This window comes from Genypterus blacodes, unplaced genomic scaffold, assembly GCF_046128005.1.
Source record: "Genypterus blacodes isolate CSIRO-AG114 ecotype Tasmania unplaced genomic scaffold, CSIRO-AGI_Gbla_v1 ptg000044l_1, whole genome shotgun sequence".
Lineage (NCBI taxonomy): Eukaryota > Metazoa > Chordata > Actinopteri > Ophidiiformes > Ophidiidae > Genypterus > Genypterus blacodes.
Genome location: NW_027466857.1, coordinates 6,354,165 through 6,372,144, shown reverse-complemented (window position 1 = coordinate 6,372,144; position 17,980 = coordinate 6,354,165). Strand labels below are relative to the sequence as shown.

At 40.4% G+C, this 17,980-nt stretch overlaps 2 protein-coding genes across 3 annotated transcripts; both read left to right on the top strand.

The window, feature by feature from the left end:
- Positions 1-101: 101 nt before the first annotated feature.
- LOC142999424 (uncharacterized) lies at positions 102-4,366 on the top strand. Its single transcript, XM_076148989.1, has 7 exons — positions 102-283; positions 460-556; positions 703-1,047; positions 1,143-1,499; positions 2,761-2,883; positions 3,103-3,167; positions 3,538-4,366. The coding sequence occupies exons 2-7, from the start codon at positions 514-516 to the stop codon at positions 3,685-3,687; spliced, it is 1,083 nt and encodes a 360-aa protein (XP_076005104.1). The 5' UTR covers positions 102-283; positions 460-513; the 3' UTR covers positions 3,688-4,366.
- A 2,049-nt stretch (positions 4,367-6,415) lies between these two features.
- LOC142999430 (uncharacterized) lies at positions 6,416-17,615 on the top strand. Of its 2 annotated transcripts, none has more exons than XM_076148996.1 (6): positions 6,416-6,576; positions 6,726-7,067; positions 7,151-7,504; positions 14,913-15,035; positions 15,252-15,316; positions 15,673-17,611. In XM_076148996.1, exons 1-6 carry the CDS (start codon positions 6,534-6,536, stop codon positions 15,799-15,801), a joined length of 1,056 nt encoding a protein of 351 aa, XP_076005111.1. In that variant the 5' UTR covers positions 6,416-6,533; the 3' UTR covers positions 15,802-17,611. The 2 variants fall into 2 exon arrangements, with proteins under 2 accessions (XP_076005111.1, XP_076005112.1); XM_076148997.1 differs by lacking the exons at positions 6,416-6,576; positions 6,726-7,067; positions 7,151-7,504 and adding exons at positions 13,001-13,105; positions 13,253-13,594; positions 13,677-14,030 and having other exon boundaries at positions 15,673-17,615.
- The last annotated feature ends 365 nt before the right edge of the window (positions 17,616-17,980 follow it).

Genomic DNA, 17,980 nt, shown 5'->3' with positions numbered 1-17,980 from the left:
ATCACATAAGATTGAGATTGGATGTGTGGGTTGAGGTTCCCCTCTCCTACAAGAAAGGCACACCAAGTCACAGTCTCAGTCTCCTCCTCTCAAGAATAATCTGTTTGTTTGAACCATTGCCTGATCTAAACTAATTCAGAGGGCGAGGAATTGTGGAGATGCATGAAACTGGAAAGGCTCCAAATGCACCCAAGTGTTCATCACTGCTATCCAAATAAGGAAAGTTGGATGATAAAACAAGAAAATTGACCCAAAACTCAGAAGAAAACCATGAAGATGAAAAGTAAGTAATATGTTTTGGAAAGGCCAATTCATTATGTATTTGAACTAAAATATGCAGTTAATGGAATAAAATAATCATCTAAAAGTAAACAACTGTACTTAGATTTACAAAACATGGGTTAGAGAAGGAGAGGAAGTGGTCAGCCAATCAGTGTGATTTCCACTTTGTTGCAAAAGCTTCCATTTGAGTGGGGAGGCATCAGTTTTTCAAGACAAACGCGATGTGCCACCATGATTGCAGGACTGATTGCGTTGATTCTTCTCAGAACAGTATGTAAGTATAAGATGAGATACTATGAGATAAGTATTATTCCAAGTAGCTCTTTCTATTAATTTCTGTGTTTGAGAAAAACAAAATGGTGATATTTTTTCATTTGTTATTATGAGGTAAAGTAGCTCTGATTGTTTGTCTTTTTTCAGGCCTGAGTCAAACCACTGAGGTTTCCCAGTTGATTGTGTTGACTGTGGCTGAAGTTGGTGATAATGTCACGCTGCACTGCAAGATCTCCCAAAAAAACTTTGGACTGTTTTACTGGCAGAAGCATTCTTTAGGCTATATGGCTCAAACAGTTGCTATAGAGACATTTGGTGAAGTTAAGCTCAGTGGACAATTTAATAACTCACGTTTCACAGTCAAAGTTGATGCTGCTCAGTATTTTCTAACCATCACAAATGTGAACAAAGAGGATGAAGCAACATACTTTTGTCAAGTAGGAACAGTATATGCAATGGAGTTCTATAACGGCACGTTTCTGGCTGTGAATGGTACGTATATTATTTTCATATCTGATGCAACTTCATCAATCAGGAAATTAAATATTTTATTTATACTGTTTGTTGCCTTTCACTATATCACACAGATAACAATCAGCAAAACTCTGTGGATGTAAAACAAGAACCAAGAAAGACCAAGTTTGTCCAGCTGGATGACCACATAAATCTCCAGTGTTCACTGCGCTACAAGAACCAAGAGAACAGAGCTAACTGCTCAGGTGGACACAGAGTGTCCTGGTTCAGATCCGGAAATTCTTACCCAGGCCTCGTTTACACTCACTGGAACAGTAGTGCTGCCTGTGTGGAGAGTCCTTCTTCTCAAAGGAGCTGTGTCTACACTCTGCCTAAACATAAAGCGAGCTCCTCTGCTGCTGGGACTTACTACTGTGCTGTGGCCACATGTGGAGAGATCCTGTTTGGTGATGGAACCACAGTGGAACCAAGTATGTGATGTTTAAAATTGTATCTAACTCAGATCATAAATGCATTTGAAGCCTCCGAAGTCTAAAGCCAGTTTTAGCCAGCAATTGTACTTTTAATTGGCCTCCATTTGCCTCTCAAAAAGCTTGAATACGTGTCAGTCAACATCGAAATACGAGTCACGATAGAAAGCTTGTTTGATGAATTGTGTGGTCTTACTTACAGAGCTTTCTTTTTTGCCTTCACGTTATGGGGTTTGCAAATGAACAACTTGGTAGCTATAGGTCGATGAAATTGGTCTACAAACCTTAATTGTCATACAAAAAAGGAAAGATGAAGATCCCAAATACACTTCAGGTCATGTTAATTAACGCAGAGAAATTGAATTTCTCTGTCTGTCTGTCTGTCTGTCTGTCTGTCTGTCTGTCTGTCTGTGTGACTCCTCAAGAAGAGAGCATGTTTTCCTGTAATGACCACAATGTTGCCGTTGCATATTATGTAGTGTAAGTGAATTGCTGGACAAGCTCTCTCGTCAAACTTGTCCTGAACTCGGTATCAGTAAGTATTAAAGGAAACACACAAAAGTGCGGGTTTGACATTGATTCAACCAAGACCGGAACAAATTATAAAAAACAATGACAATTATTCACTTTATCTGCATTCCCCTGCACAAAAAAACAACAGATAGACAATTTACTGAACATAGTCAGGATTTGGAATCTGTGTCTACTATAATTGTTAGCTTTGCTGTGCTTCTAATGCGTTTATAGAGAGTTACAGGCATTAAAACAAACTAAAAACACAGGCGAGATTAGCCTATTGCTGAGCCAAGAAGACCCTTACTCACTACCACAGTGTCCTGAAGATCGAGGACGTTTGTGTTATCTAGTATAAGGGATAATGATGTGTTGACAGTGGGCGACATCAGTAGGCGGACGAAAAATCAAACATCAATGGATGTACGGTTCAATCACATTTCTATCTGGTTCCTTATCTTTCTTCTGGGACAGCCCAAACGTTGTGTGTAGAGACCCTTCAACACCGCATTGCCTAAATTACAGGCACTGCCACCAAATACGAGAAGATATTGTTGGTATCAGCACTCTTGCTTTGAGCTATGCATTTTGGAACATTATGTAACTCTTTTGTCATCCAAACTCCTAGGAGGGTTGATAAGATGAAATAACCTTTACATACTTTTGTTTTAACTGTAAAAAGCAACAATCAATGTGTTAGAAGCAAAGAATAGGTGCGGGTCTCTATTGAACTTTCTGTTTTTTCTAGTTTCAGGACCAGAACTGGACCTAGTGAAGCTTGTGCTTGGAATTCTCTTGGTCTGCTGTGTGATTGTGATCTTGGTCCTCATTGTCTCCAGAAAGCAAAGGCCATGTTGTGAACATTGCAAACGTAGGTTCCTCAAGGCTATGGATTCTTTCTGATGCGTAACATATTAATATACTTTAATATACATATTTTGACAATATGATCAAATCCATGTTTTGTATGTGTGTCCGTATGTTAGTTAATGTCACCCAGCATGAATTGATGACTAAAATCTCACTGTAATAATGAGAGTAAACCTGTTCCAAGTGCTGACCAGCTTTGATGGTATGCTTTGATTGGCAGGACCAGCAAGTGCTTTCTACTCTCGTGGACATGAGATGCCAACTGGAGATCCATCAAGACATATGGTGAGGCTAATTTAGGTTTAGGTTATCATGTAAAATACATCAGTATAATTGCATCATATGTAGGATGTCTGCAAGGGCTCTCAGTCATCTTGCTCATGGAATCCAAGGATGGTTCATCTGAGGCAAGTGGTCAACTACAAAGTCCAGTTGCCTCAGATTAACCTTCCTTATTTATCATTTGTATCATTTTTCTGGTACATATTTCCTCTAGAATTTACTCAGTGCACACACTGCTTTAACTTTCGCAAATTCTAGTATTTAGCTTGAGTTTCTTTTGATCTTTAACAGCACATGATCCGATACCAACGTCTAGAACACGAGTTGAAGAATGATGATGTTGTGGTATTGATCTCGATACAATTACTTACAGGATAGTGAAGCTGATGCGATGAACTATGCAGCACTGAATTTCTCCTCAAGAAAACCTCAGAGAAGGACGAAAACAAGCGCGTCACCACAGGACTGTGTGTATTCTGCAATGAGAGAAGACTTGGAGGGAAATGGAGGCGAAATTATATAAATAGAAACAGACTTATATGCTCAGAAAACATGACATATTGATTGGATAACTTAAAATTTTCCATTTGCTTCATTAAGATAAGATAACAGATACTGTTATTTGTCACTTCCATGCAATCACATGCAGTCACATAGAATCACACAGATTTGAAATGCATCTTGCGCCCCTCTTACATATGTAACACAACATACACATGATTTATACCGAGGGAGCCCAGGGCAGCCATAACTCGGTGCCCCTGGGGCAGTTTGGGGGTTCGGTTCCTTGCTCAAGGACACCTCGGCAGTGCTGTGTAGGCAAACTGTCAACTCTCCAGCTGCCAGTCCACTTTCGTGGTCTATACGGGGTCTCGAACCAGGGACCCTCTGGTTCCCGAGCTGAGTCACCTGACTGAGCTACTGCTTCCCCCCATTCACTCTTTAGACATTATTTTACATTATTTCATGACAGACTCAATGCTGTTTCTGTGTTTGTCTTATGTGCAATAAATATAGATTCATTTATTATGCAAAGTCATTGTTGGTATTCCTTCCTGAAGTCAGGCATTTCCATAAGGCTATTCATACTTGACTCGTTCTCTCATACTCATACTCTCTCCAACACACAATATGGACAAACATAAGTGTGGTTGCTCCTCATTGTGTTAGCCAGAGAGCTAATAAGGACATCCCGTCAGTTCACAAACCTCCATAAGCATCAGCAAAACAACACCCTCTTCTGTGCTCTTGTGTTCTTAATAAACAAATTAAAATAATTAAAATAAATTCTAACTCATCCTCTCTTGAAGTTGATTATCTGAAGCCTTTCTGTAGGTGAGGTTAGGCTTTAATCCCATCGACACTGTTGCCAGTTGTGTGTTGAGCTGACACTATGAATGTTAGAAGCGTCCCCTATGTTATCTTATCCACACACATCACAAACAAACTGATAATTAAAATAATTCGCTCACCAACACAGCAAACACAAACCTGGACCTCTAAATGTCCAGCGCAGTGCTCCACATGCGAGAACACACATGTCGTGGTAGTTTTGTAATTAATAAAAGTCCATGTACCTCCTCTGTGTGTGCATGTTATTATAACAAACACACCAAATTTCAATCAACAGCCATTCCATACTTTACTTTCTGTTTGAACATGATAATTTCACCATGACAAATTCATTTACTAGCTAGATGAGCTATCCAAGCAGCGTCTGCCTCAAGGCCGGTCACAAACAACAAACAAAACTGGGCATTTAAATTTTGACATTTTGAAAACGTTTTCTTAACACTGCTAAAATGTGGCACAAATTTACCATGATTTTGAAGCTGAAACTGTCCCAAAAGCTTAATCAGGCTTGTAGCAACCTGGTAGCAATGACAGTCATTTTGCTTGAATGACTCTCTCCCGCCTACACTGCCTAGTTCGGCCCTGGTTTCACCCAATAGAAGTGCTTCTACCCTATCCAACAAGCTATCTCACACTCCAAACAGCTGTCATTTGACCAATCTGTGATACTTGACCACTGACCACTCCGATGATGCATGGGAAATGAAGGTTTGAGGCCTAGATGGCCATTGAAAGCCTGTTATGACGTCTTTAGCTTTGAAAAACAAGTTATAATCGCAGGTTTTGTGATGTGATTCTGTACTGCCTTTGATCACTTTTTAACAGTTCATATGCGAAGACTGAAGCATTGTTTTGGTTGGACAGTTTGAGTCATATTTGAGGATCATATGTCAAAGCATTATTTGGCGACCTTAAATGCAGCACTTGATCCAGATATAGCCTCCTGTGTCGGAGTGATTGTTTATTTAACCTGTCACCATTATCTGAGACACACACACACACACACGCACACACGCACACACGCACACACGCACACGCACACACACACACACACACACAGGCACACACACAGACACACACACACACACTTGTAGTCCACTGGCATGCTTGTTTCACTGGATCAAGCAGAAACAGAGCTAGGTGATATCAAAGTGCACACTGTGTTGTTGTGTTCTGGCGGCTGTGAGACACAGTGGGGTAGAGAAGACACAAGATGAAGACAGAAAGCTATTGTGCTTTAATGTTTGAGCTCGTTTCCACTGAAGAAAAAAGACCTGTGGTTTGTTATTTATCGCACGCTTCTCCTTTTTCTTCCTGCCGGAGCTCTGCAAACATCAAAGTAGGTCTAAATTCTCCATTGTGTATAATAGATGGAGATCATATTTTTTCTCCTTCCCACATTTTTAGTCCATTTCACATTGCACACTGTACAAACATGAATTAAAATACACATTTCAACTTTTCTGGAGAGTTTTGGCCAAGCTACAGCCGCAAAGGATCACTTTAAAAATATTAAAACGCTTTCTAGTTGTCTAGACGGATAAATTTTGGCACATTTGGTGATATACAAAGAGCAAAAAAACAAGCAAAATCACAAGCACGATTAACCTATTGCTGTAAAAAAACTAATACTTCTTTATCGTTACTATCATTACACTAACACTCATTGACGTTTTCTTGCTATTGTTGCTCACCAGACCTGAATGCCATGAATCATGTATAGACAATTATACGATTGAAGGTCATATTTAGGTAAATAAGTTCCATTCTTTATAATTAACTAGGCATACCTAAATTTTTGATGAAAAAAATGATTCATGTATTAAATCACAACTAGTATGTTGAAACATGAGAGGATTAACTGTATGGCTTTGATTTACTGATGTCACCAGGTTTGCTAAATGTAAGAGGAGGTGCATCCGAAGTGCAGCCAATCAAAGTGGTTTCCACTTGGTTACAAAGGTTTCCATTTGAGGAAGAAGGCGACAGTTTTGCTTGACAAAGCAGCATGCCAACATGATTGGAGGACTGATTGCTTGGATTCTTCTCAGAACATTATGTAAGCGTAATTCTTATGAGGTACTATGAGATAAGTAGTATTCTAAGTAGCTCTTCCTCTTCCTATTTCTGTTTTACAAAATAACAAAAAAGTCTATCTGAGACTTTTTCATTTGTTATTCTTTTGTAAAATGTTTGTCTTCTTTTCAGGCCTGGGTCAAACCACTGAGGTTCCCCAGTTGAACGTGTTGACTGTGGCTGAAGTTGGTGATAATGTCACGCTGCACTGCAGGATCTCCACAAAAAACCTTGGACTGTTTTACTGGCAGAAGCAATCTGTAGGCTATATGGCTCAAATAGTTGCTACAGAGGCTTTTGGTAACGTCATACTCAGTGAACAATTTAGTAATGCACGTTTCATTGTTACAAATGAAGATGCTCAGTATTTTCTAACCATCAAAAACGTGAGCAAAGATGATGAAGCAACGTACTCTTGTCAGGGACCATCATATGTTAAGATCTTCTACAACAGCACATTTCTAGTTGTGAATGGTACGTATATGATATCCACAGTTAATATCAGATGAACCTTCATCAATTCATTGAGTTTGTTTGCTTCCCTCTGAATCACACAGATTCCAATCAGCAAAAATCTGTCGATGTAAAAGAAGAAGCAGAGACCAAGTCTGTCCAGCTGGGCGACCAAGTGACTCTCCACTGTTCACTTCACTTCAAGAACCAAGAGAACAGAACTAAGTGCTCAGGTGGACACAGGGTGTCCTGGTTCAGATCTGGAAATTCCTACCCAGGCCTCGTTTACACTCACTGGAACAGTAGTGCTGCCTGTGTGGAGAGTCCTTCTTCTCAAAGGAGCTGTGTCTACACTCTGTCCAAACATATAAGGAGCTCCTCTGATGCTGGGACTTACTACTGTGCTGTGGCCACATGTGGAGAGATCCTGTTTGGTGATGGAACCAGAGTGGAAACAAGTATGTGATGTAATTTTTTTTATCTAGTTTAAATCATAAATGCGTTTTAACCCGCCGAAGTCTAAAGCCATTTGTAGCCAGCTATCATACTTTTAATTGACCTCCATTTGTCTCCGAAAAAGCTTGACTAGAGTCAGTCAACATCGGAATAAGAGTCACAATAGAAAGCTGGTTTGATGAATTTGTGTGGTCTTGCTCACAGCTTTTCTTTTTTGCCTTCACGTTATGGGGTTTGCAAATGAATATCTCGGTGGCTATAGGTCAGGGGTGGGAAAAGTACGGACTTTTAATGCGGCCTGTCGAATATTGGTACAAATATGGACGGATCGCCATTTTTGCCTGTAAAATGATCCGAATTTAACAGGCAAAAATACCGGGCTGCTTAAACCAATTTGTGCACGAAATGTAAAACAATGTCAGAGCCTTCTTGCCATTAATAGATATAAATTGCACTGTAGCATCCCGGACAAGTACACCGGCACTCATTACTTATGCGAGTTTGCGAACGAACCAGCTCACACACATCATAAACAAAGTAAGTGCCGGCTCTTTTAGGTGAACGATGGAAGCCTACTCCCGGCTATTTTCTGCAACACAATACATGGCTGAATGAATGGATGGTCGTCTGGCTGAAATGATTGCAAAAGAATCTCGCACTCACTTTGCTCATTTAATTTGCGCGATTAAAAGGTATCAGGATCAGTATCGGCAATAGTGGCCCTGTATTTACTTGGTATCTGATCCACACCAAAGTCTGGAGTACCGCCCAACCCTACTTTATAGAAAATTATGAAATGGTGTCCTATCTTTTGGACTGTTGAATTTAGTGACAGATGCACTTCAGAACTTGGCAGTGGAACTGCTAAGAGTGGCAAAAGAGTGGCTAGTTGAAAACAAAGTGGTTTGCTGTGTTAGTGTCAATGCAGCTTACATGATCAAATATAATACAAATAATAATAAAATTAAGGTATTCTGGAAATTATAAGGTTTAGTATAATTACATTGAATAATGTGCTATATGTGCACACATACTAATACTGGTCATAGGTCTAGGACTACCCGGATCCGCCCTCTTAGGACATCACCTATTTTGTCCTAGCTCTTCTGATGCACTTATTTGTTTTCTAATTTGTCCTTTCTAATTTGTCCCTCTTTCTCATTCATCTTGGTACCTAACTTACTGCACTTCTACTCTAGCTCTAGTTATGCTCTTAGCTGTTGGTTTTGGAAGGAAATGCACTTGCGATTTCTTGTGACCTGAAGTTCTTTTATCTACCTTTGTTGAACACACTTATTGGAAGTTGCTTTGGATAAAAGCGTCTGCTAAATGACCGTAATGTTATGTAATGTAGGTCAAATCAGCACTAAATTTGGATGAATTATAAAAGGCAGAAATGGTCAAATAAAGAGCCGTTTGGGAGCCGAAAGAGGCGGCTCTTCATGGTGAGCTGAGCCACAGGCTCACTAAAAAGAACCGTAATTCCCATCACTAGCACGTGTGGGGGGATGTCGAACCCCTAATTGTTGGCCAGGGAGAGACAGGGAGGCATTCAGTAGTGAGAGGGAAAGTCAGTGAGTCTCTTGTTGTTGTTTTGGGTAAGCTCCCAACCCAAGTTTAGGTGTATAAATAGGGAATAAACTTGCCATTCTGTTGACATTTACAACGTCTCGGTGTTCCTCTCTAATAATAACAGCATGTTGAACACGTTTGCATGTTGGCAATACAGAAATTGAATAAAAAATGGAGGTAAGGGCAAGTTTCAGTGAGCATTTCGGCTTTGGCATAGCTTTTACAGGTAATTTATGGAAGTTCACACTGGCCCGGCCTGTCTGTCAAATTTAAACAGTTTGCCCACCCCTGCTATAGGTTGATGAAATTGGTCCCCAAACTTTTATTGCCGTACAAAAAAGAAAAGAAAAGGATCCCCTACTTGTGAGGAGCTCTGCAGTTAATAGGTAGAAACCTTGACTTCCTTGTGGTCTGTTGTGAGTAGTTTTTTCTTTTCTTTCTATGTCTGTGTCACTCCTCAAGAAGAGAGCGTGTTTTACTGTAATAATCTCAATGCTGTGAATGATGTTTGGAATGAATTGCTGGATTAGTTCTCTCGTCAATCCTGTCCTGAACTCGGTATCAGTAAATTTTACGGGAAACACACAAAAGTGCGAGTTTGACATTGATTCAACCAAGACCGGAACAAACTGTAAAAAACAATGACAATTATTCACTTTATCTGCATTCCCCTGCACAAAATAACCACTGATGGACATTTTACTGACCATAATCTAGTCAGGATGTGGAATCTGATGGTACAAGTGTCTATAATTGTTAGCTTTGTTGTGTTTTTCCAAGATGCTATTAAAGAGAGTCATAGGCATAATAAACAAACTATAAACACAGGCAAGATTAAGAAACCCTTAATCACTTCCACGATGTCCTGAAGATCCAGTTCCTTTGTATTATATAGTATAAGGGACAATGATGTGTTGCCAGTGGGCGGCAGCAGTAGGAGGATGAACACCAACCATCCATGGATGTGAGGTGCAATCACAGTTCCATCTTGTTCCTTATCTTTCTTCTGGGACAGCCCAAAGGTTGTCTGTAGGGACCCCTCAACACCGCATTGCCTAAATTACAGGCACTGCCAACAAATACGAGAGGATATTGTAGGTATCGGCACTCTTGCTTGAGCTATGCATTTTGGAACATTATGTAACTCCTTCATCATCCAGTTTGTTTCTTCTTTTTCATTACGGTCTAGGTTTAATTTAAAAACAAACTCCTTTGAGGAATGATTCGAGGACTTACCCTTTCAATACTTCTATTTTATCTGTTAAAAGCAAAAATAATTAAGCGTCTCGATAGAATTTTGTGTTTTTTCTGATTCCAGGACCAGAACTGGACCTAGTGAACCTTGTGCTTGGAATTCTCTTGGTCTGCTGTGCGATCGTGATCTCTGTCCTCATTGTCTTCAGAAAGCGAAGGCCATGTTGTGAACATTGCAAACGTAGGTTCCAATTTGCTTAAATACACCTTTAGCCTATTTTGACAAAATGATGATGTTTAGTATTTGTGTCCATATGTTCGTCAATGTCACCCAGCATGAATTGTTGACAAAAATCTCACTGTAATAACGAGAGTAATCCTGTTCCAAGTGCTTACAAGCTTTGATGGTATGCTTTGATACACAGGAACAGCAAGTGCTTTCTACTCTCGTGGACATGAGATGCCAACTGTAGATCCATCAAGACATATGGTGAGGCTAACGGTTTAGGTTGTCATGTAAACTGCATCAGTATAATTGTATCTATGTAGGGTGTCTGCAAGGGATCTCAGTCATCCTGCTCATGGTAACCAAGGATGGTTCCTCTGAGGCAAGTGGTCAACTACCAAGTCCAGTAGCTGTAGATTAGCCTTCCTTGTTTATCAAATGTCATTTTTTTGGCAGATATTTCTTCTAAGTCTTTGCTAATTTTCATTACAAAGAGTGCACGCACTGCTTTTACTTTGACAAATTCATTCTAGTATTTGGCTTGATTTTTTGGTCTTTAACGGCATGTGATCCGATACCAACGTCTTGAACAGGGGTGGGGAACCTCCGGCCCGCGAGGCTGCTTGGTCCGGCCCGCGAGGCTGTTTGGTCCGGCCCGCGAGCGGATCCGGCCCAAACGGCCGCAATACGGCCTGCCTGGCCTGCGATTCGGCCCGCAACCGGCGGATCGCCCCGCAACCGGCGGATCGCCCCGTGACCTACACATGGCCCCGCAAATTTTGAAGCGCCGATAATTCAGTATGGCCCCTGGGGGCTGATGGCAACATCAAAATGGACCGCGATAGGAAAAAGGTTCCCCACCCCTGGTCTAGAACATGAGTTGATGAATGATGATGTTGTGGTATTGATCTCGATACGATTACTTACAGGATTGTGAAGCTGAGGCGATGAACTATGCAGCCCTGAATTTCTCCTCAAGAAAACCGCAGAGAAGGATGAAAACAAGCGATTCACCACAGGCCTGTGTGTATTCTGCAATAAGAGAAGACAGGGAGTGAAATGGAGGTGAAAATAAATAAATAGAAACAGATTTATATGCTCAGAATACCTGAAATACTGATTGGACAACTTTTTTCAGTTTGCTTCATTCAGTCTTTTGACATTATTTGACATTATTTCATGTGACCCCATGCTGTTTTGTGCTTGTCTTGTGTGCAATAAACATAGTTTCATTTATTATGAAAAGTCATTGTTGGTATTCCTTCCTGCAGGCGGGTATTTCCCTGCGGTGCTTCATACTTGACTCATACTCTCATAATTGATCTTCATTGTGTTAGTCAGATAGCTAATAAAGACACCAGGCCAGTTCACAAACCATTAGCATAAGCAAAACAACACCCTCTTTTGTGCTCTTGAGTTATTCATGAATAAATTCATAAATTATAACTCATCCTCTCTTGTCATTATTATCTGAAGCCTTTCTGTAGGTAAGGTTAGGCTTTAATCCCATCGACACTGTTGCCAGTTGTGTGTGAGTTTACACTGTGAATGTTAGAAGCGTCCCCTGTGTTATCTTATCCACACACATCACAAACAAACTGATAATAAAAATAATTCGCTCACCAACACGGCGAACACAAACCTGGACCTCTAAATGTCCAGCGCAGTGCTCCACATGAGAGAACACACATGTCGTGGTCATTTTGTAATTAATAAAAGTCCATGCACTCTGTGTGTGCATCTTATTACAGCAAACACACCAACTTTCCAGCAACAGCCATTCAACACTTTACTTTCGGTTTTAACATGATTATTTCAAACCGACACGCTATCTCATGCTCCAAACATCTGTCGTTTGGCCTATTGGTGATACTTAGAAGACATGACATCATCACTGACCACTCCAATGATGCATGGGAAATGAGGGCTTGAGGCCTAGATGGCCATTGAAAGCCTGTTATGTTGTTTTTCTTTGAAAAACAAGTTACAAATGCAATTTTGTGATGTGATTCTGTACAAAAATGAATTAAAATGCACATTTGAGCTTTTCTAGAGAGGTTTGGTGGGGCTACGACACTTTGTCGTTGTCTTGACGGATCAATTTTGGTATACTTGGTTGTATATAAAAAACAAGCAAAAACACAGGCAGGATTAACGTATTGCTGTAAAAAAAGCACATACCTTCTATCATAACTTTCATTACACCAACACTCACTGAAGTTTTCTTGCTATTGTTGCTCATCGGACCTGAATGACATAAATCATCTAAAAAAAAAGGAAGATAAGTGAAGGTCAAATTTATGTAAATAAGTTCCATTCTTTATAATTAACTTTGCATATCTAAATTTTTGACACACAAAGAAAATTATTCATGTATCAAATCACAACAAGTATGTTGAAACATCAGAGGATTAACTGAATGGCTTTCATTTATTGAGGTCACCAGGTTTGCAAATGTAACAGGAAGTGCATCCAAAGAGCAACCAATCAAAATGGTTTTCACTTGGTTACAAAGGCTTCGATTTGAGGAGGAGGTGACAGTTTTGCTTGACAAAGCTGCGTACCACCATGATTGGAGGATTGATTGCTTTGATTCTTCTCAGAACATTATGTAAGTGAAATTCTTATGAGATACGAGGAGATAAGTACTATTTTAAGAAGCTTTTCTATTCATTTCTGTTTAACAAAAAGTCTAACTGAGACTTTTTTCACTAGTTATTCTTTTATGAAGTACCTCTGATTGTCTGTCTTTTTTCAGGCCTGAGTCAAACCACTGAGGTTCCCCAGTTGAACGCGTTGACTGTGGTTGAAGTTGGTGATAATGTCACGCTGCACTGCAAGATCTCCTCACAACACTTTGGACTGTTTTACTGGCAGAAGCAATCTTTAGGCTATATGTCTCAAACAGTTGCTACAGGGACTTTTGGTAAAGTTACACTCAGTGAACAACTTAATAACTCACGTTTTACATTCAAAGTTGATGGTGCTCAGTATTTTCTAACCATCACAAATGTGAGCAAAGAGGATGAAGCAACATACTCATGTCAGGGACCATCATATGTTATGATCTTCTATAACAGCACGTTTCTGGTTGTGAATGGTACGTATATTATATTCACAGTTCAAATCATACACACTTTCATCCATTCATTCAATTTGTTGCCTTTCCCTGAAACACACAGATACCAATCAGCAAAAATCTGTCGATGTAAAACAAGAAGCAGAGACCAAGTCTGTCCAGCTGGGCGACCAAGTGACTCTCCGGTGTTCACTTGACTTCAAGAACCAAGAGAACAGAGCTAAGTGCTCAGGTGGACACACAGTGTCCTGGTTCAGATCTGGAAATTCCTACCCAGGCCTTGTTTACACTCACTGGAACAGTAGTGCTGCCTGTGTGGAGAGTCCTTCTTCTCAAAGGAGCTGTGACTACACTCTGTCCAAACATATACGCAGCTCCTCTGATGCTGGGACTTACTACTGTGCTGTGGCCACATGTGGAGAGATCCTGTTTGGTCATGGGACCAAAGTGGAAACAAGTATGTGATGTTTACAATGATATATAATTGAAATCATAAATGCCTTTTTAGCCTCCAAAGTCTAAAGCCATTTTTAGCCAGCAATCGTACTTTTAATTGACCTCCATTTGCCTCTAAAAAGCTTGAATTCAAGTCAGCCAACATTGGAAAAAGAGTCACGATAGAAAGCTGGTTTGATGAATTTGTGTTGTCTTGCTCATGGCTTTATTGCCTTCATGTTATGGGGTTTGCAAATGAACAATTTGGTGGCTATAGGTTGACGAAAATGGGCGCGGTGCGGGATCGGAAGAGGAGCGATATGAATAAGTACCGCCTCAGGTAAATGAATGAGGCGATACTTCTTCGTCTCGCTGTAGGAGAACGAGCTGTATTTGTATCCTCTGTTATCAGGTTTGTCTGTCTGTTTTTACCGCAATTCTTCGTCCCGTATTGTTTTTGCTGATGATGTGTTGCTAGTCGGAGACATCAGTAGGCGGAAGAAAATCAACCCTCCATGGATGTTCGGTTCAATCACATTTCTATCTTGTTCCTTATCTTTCTTCTGGGACAGCCCAAATATTGCCTGTGGGGACCCTTGAACACCACATTGCCTAAATTACAGGCACTGCCTACAAATACGAGAGGATATTGTTGTTATCGGCACTCTTGCCTGAGCTATGCATTTTGGAACATTATGTAACTCCTTCATCATCCAGTTTGTTTCTTCTTTTTCATTATGGTCAAGTGTAAGTGTTAAATGTAATTTAAAAACAAACTCCTAGGAGGACTGATAAGATGAATCCTTTACATTCTATTATTTTAACTGAAAAAGCAATCAACAATCAATTAGTTAAAAGCAAAGAAAAGGGTAGCTTCTCTATTGAATTTTCATTTTTTTTCTAGTTTCAGGACCAGAACTGGACCTAGTGAACCTTGTGCTTGGAGTTCTCTTGGTCTGCTGTGTGATTGTGATCTCTGTCCTCATTGTCTCCAGAAAGCGAAGACCATGTTGTGAACATTGCAAACGTAGGTTCCTCAAGGCTAAGGATTCTTTTTGATACGTAACATATAAATACACTTTGAGCATATTTTGAGAATATGGTCAAATCCATGTTTTGTATGTGTGTCCATATGTTAGTTTATGTCACCCAGCATGAATTGATGACTAAAATCTCACTGTAATAACGAGAGTAATCCTGTTCCAAGTGCTCACAAGCTTTGATGGTATGCTTTGATTGACAGGACCAGCAAGTGCTTTCTACTCTCGTGGACATGAGATGCCAACTGGAGATCCATCAAGACATATGGTGAGGCTAATGGTTTAGGTTATCATGTAAAATACATCAGTATAATTGTATCATATGTAGATGTCTGCAAGGGCTCTCAGTCATCCAGCTCATGGTGTCCAAGGATGGTTCATCTGAGGCAAGTGGTCAAGTCCAGTTGCCGCAGATTAGCCTTTCTTGTTTATCATATGTAATATTCTGGCACATATTTCCTCTAGAATCTACTCAGTGCACACACTGCTTTAACTTTCACAAATTCTAGTATTTAGCTTGAGTTTCTTTTGGTCTTTAACGGCACATGATCCGATACCAACGTCTAGAACATGAGTTGATGAATGATGATGTTGTGGTATTGATCTCGATACGATTACTTACAGGATAGTGAAGCTGAGGCGATGAGCTATGCAGCACTGAATTTCTCCTCAAGAAAACCTCAGAGAAGGATGAAAACAAGCGAGTCCCCACAGGCCTGTGTGTATTCTGCAACAAGAGAAGACTGGGAGTGAAATGGAGACGAAAATATATAAATAGAAACAGTCATATGCTCAGAATACATGAAATATTGATTGTATAACTAACTCCATTTGCTTCATTCACTCTTTTGACATTATCTTACATTATTTCATGAGACTCCATGCTGTTTTTGTGTTTGTCTTGTGTGCAATAAATATAGATTCAGGGCGGCAAGTCAAATTAATGAGGCGATACTTATTCGTATCGCAGAAGGAGAATGAGCGTCCAGATAACATTATTGCTCCATGTTCTTGTGACCTCTGTTATGAGGCTTGACTGTCTGTTTTTACTGTGACTCTTTGGCCTGGTTGTGTCTTTTTATCGGCGCCGCTTTACAGTTTGTCCCAATCAGTCGGTCTGACACATGGGAGTCGTTAGCTTCGCTATCCGCTAGTTTAGCATTTCGGATTTAATTAATTATTTTTATTAACAACTTATTGGTATCCCAGCATGGGGAATGAGCCATATGCCACTGCTAGGTAGGAGAGCCATGGCCACACTCCTTCCTTTTGCCACATCCAACCTATGTAAGTAGCCTCAATAAAAACTAAATACAGGTCGAAGCTGGACATAAAAATGAACTAAGAGTGTCAGTCTCACAACCCTGATTTGAAAAGATCTGCAGCACAAAGCAAGACCACACGAGTCACTGAAAAGATGTGGTGATTTGCAAGGAAATGTTCAGGTTGAATTTTTTTCTCCCAGGGAGCTGGTTAAGTTTTAAAAGCCAGAGAAGTAATTTTGAGCAAATATATTAAAAAATATTGTAAAACTATTCTTACCCACAAAAGGGGGGCCCTGCAGAAAAGAGTTTGGGAATCACTGCCCTATGTTATCTTATGCACACACATCACAAACAAACTGATCAATAGAATAATTTGCTCACCAACACAGCAAACACAAACCTGGACCTCTAAGCGCAGGGCTACACATGTGTAACACACATGGAGTGGTTGTTTTGTGATTAATAAAGGTCCATGTACCTCCTCTGTGTGTGTTATAACAGCAAACACACAAACAGCCATTCAATACTTTACTTTCTGATTGAACATGATAATTTCACCATGACAAATTCATTTACTAGCTACATGAGTTATCCAAGCAGCATCCTCCTCATGGCCAGTCACAAACAACAAACAAAAACTGGGCATTTCAATGTTGACATTTTGAAAACGTTCTCTCAGCCATAACACTGCTAAAATATGGCATATATTTGCTATCATTTTGAAGATGAAACAGTCATAGAAGCTTAATCAGAATCAGAATCAGAAGAGCTTTATTGCCAAGTAAGTTTTCACTTACAAGGAATTTGTTCTGGTCGTTGTTGCGATCAACATACTGTATGAGAGCAACAGTAAATCTACAATAAAAACATACATTGTTATATACAGAAAGTGTAACTGAATTGGTCGGAGTGCAAGATAAATATAGTATGAAACAAATGTGCAATATTCAAACTGTGCAAAAAAATTGAATGTGCAAATTACAAGGTACAAATGTTCAAGTACCAATTGTTCTGATTATATGGCCAGTGGAAGACCCGGGCCATGTTGATGAGGCCCACTGCGGAGGGGAAGAAGCTGTTTTTGTGGCGTGAGGTTTTGGTTCCTGATGGACCTCAGCCTCCTGCCAGAGGGGAGGGTTACAAACAGTTTGTGTGCGGGGTGGGAGGGGTCGGCCACAATCTTGCCTGCCCGCCTCAGGGTCCGGGAGGTGTACAGGTCCTGGAGGGACGACAGGTTCCAGCCGATCACCTTCTCTCTGCAGCAGATGATACACGAACCAGCGATGGAACCAGATGGTGATGAAGGCGATGAGGATAGACTCAATGATGGCAGAGTGGAAGTGCACCATCATTGTCTTTGACAGGTTGAACCTCTTCAGCTGCCGCAGGAAGAACATCCTCTGCTGGGATTATTTGGTGAGGGAGTTGATGTGGAGCTCACACCACCATCCCCTTTGTTTTCAGAGCATTAAGCTCCAGATTCTGTTCTGTTATGTTCTGCCTGCACCATTTCACCGATTGATCAATTTCCCGCCTGTAGGCAGACTCGTCCCCATCAGAGATGAGTCCAATGAGGGTGGTGTCATCCGCGAACCTAGGTGCTGGACTGACTGATGACTGGTGGTGCAGTCGTTGTTGTACAAGGAGAAGAGCAGAGGGGAAAGAAC

Excerpts from the sequence above, each read along its gene's own strand:
- LOC142999424 (XM_076148989.1), top strand. The coding sequence starts at position 514 with ATGATTGCAGGACTGATTGCGTTGATTCTTCTCAGAACAGTAT. Across the intron at positions 557-702 it reads GATTCTTCTCAGAACAGTAT|GCCTGAGTCAAACCACTGAG; the intron begins GTAAGTATAAGA and ends GTCTTTTTTCAG. Across the intron at positions 2,884-3,102 it reads ATGTTGTGAACATTGCAAAC|GACCAGCAAGTGCTTTCTAC; the intron begins GTAGGTTCCTCA and ends TTTGATTGGCAG.
- LOC142999430 (XM_076148997.1), top strand. The coding sequence starts at position 13,063 with ATGATTGGAGGATTGATTGCTTTGATTCTTCTCAGAACATTAT. Across the intron at positions 13,106-13,252 it reads GATTCTTCTCAGAACATTAT|GCCTGAGTCAAACCACTGAG; the intron begins GTAAGTGAAATT and ends GTCTTTTTTCAG. Across the intron at positions 14,031-14,912 it reads TGGGACCAAAGTGGAAACAA|TTTCAGGACCAGAACTGGAC; the intron begins GTATGTGATGTT and ends TTTTTTTTCTAG.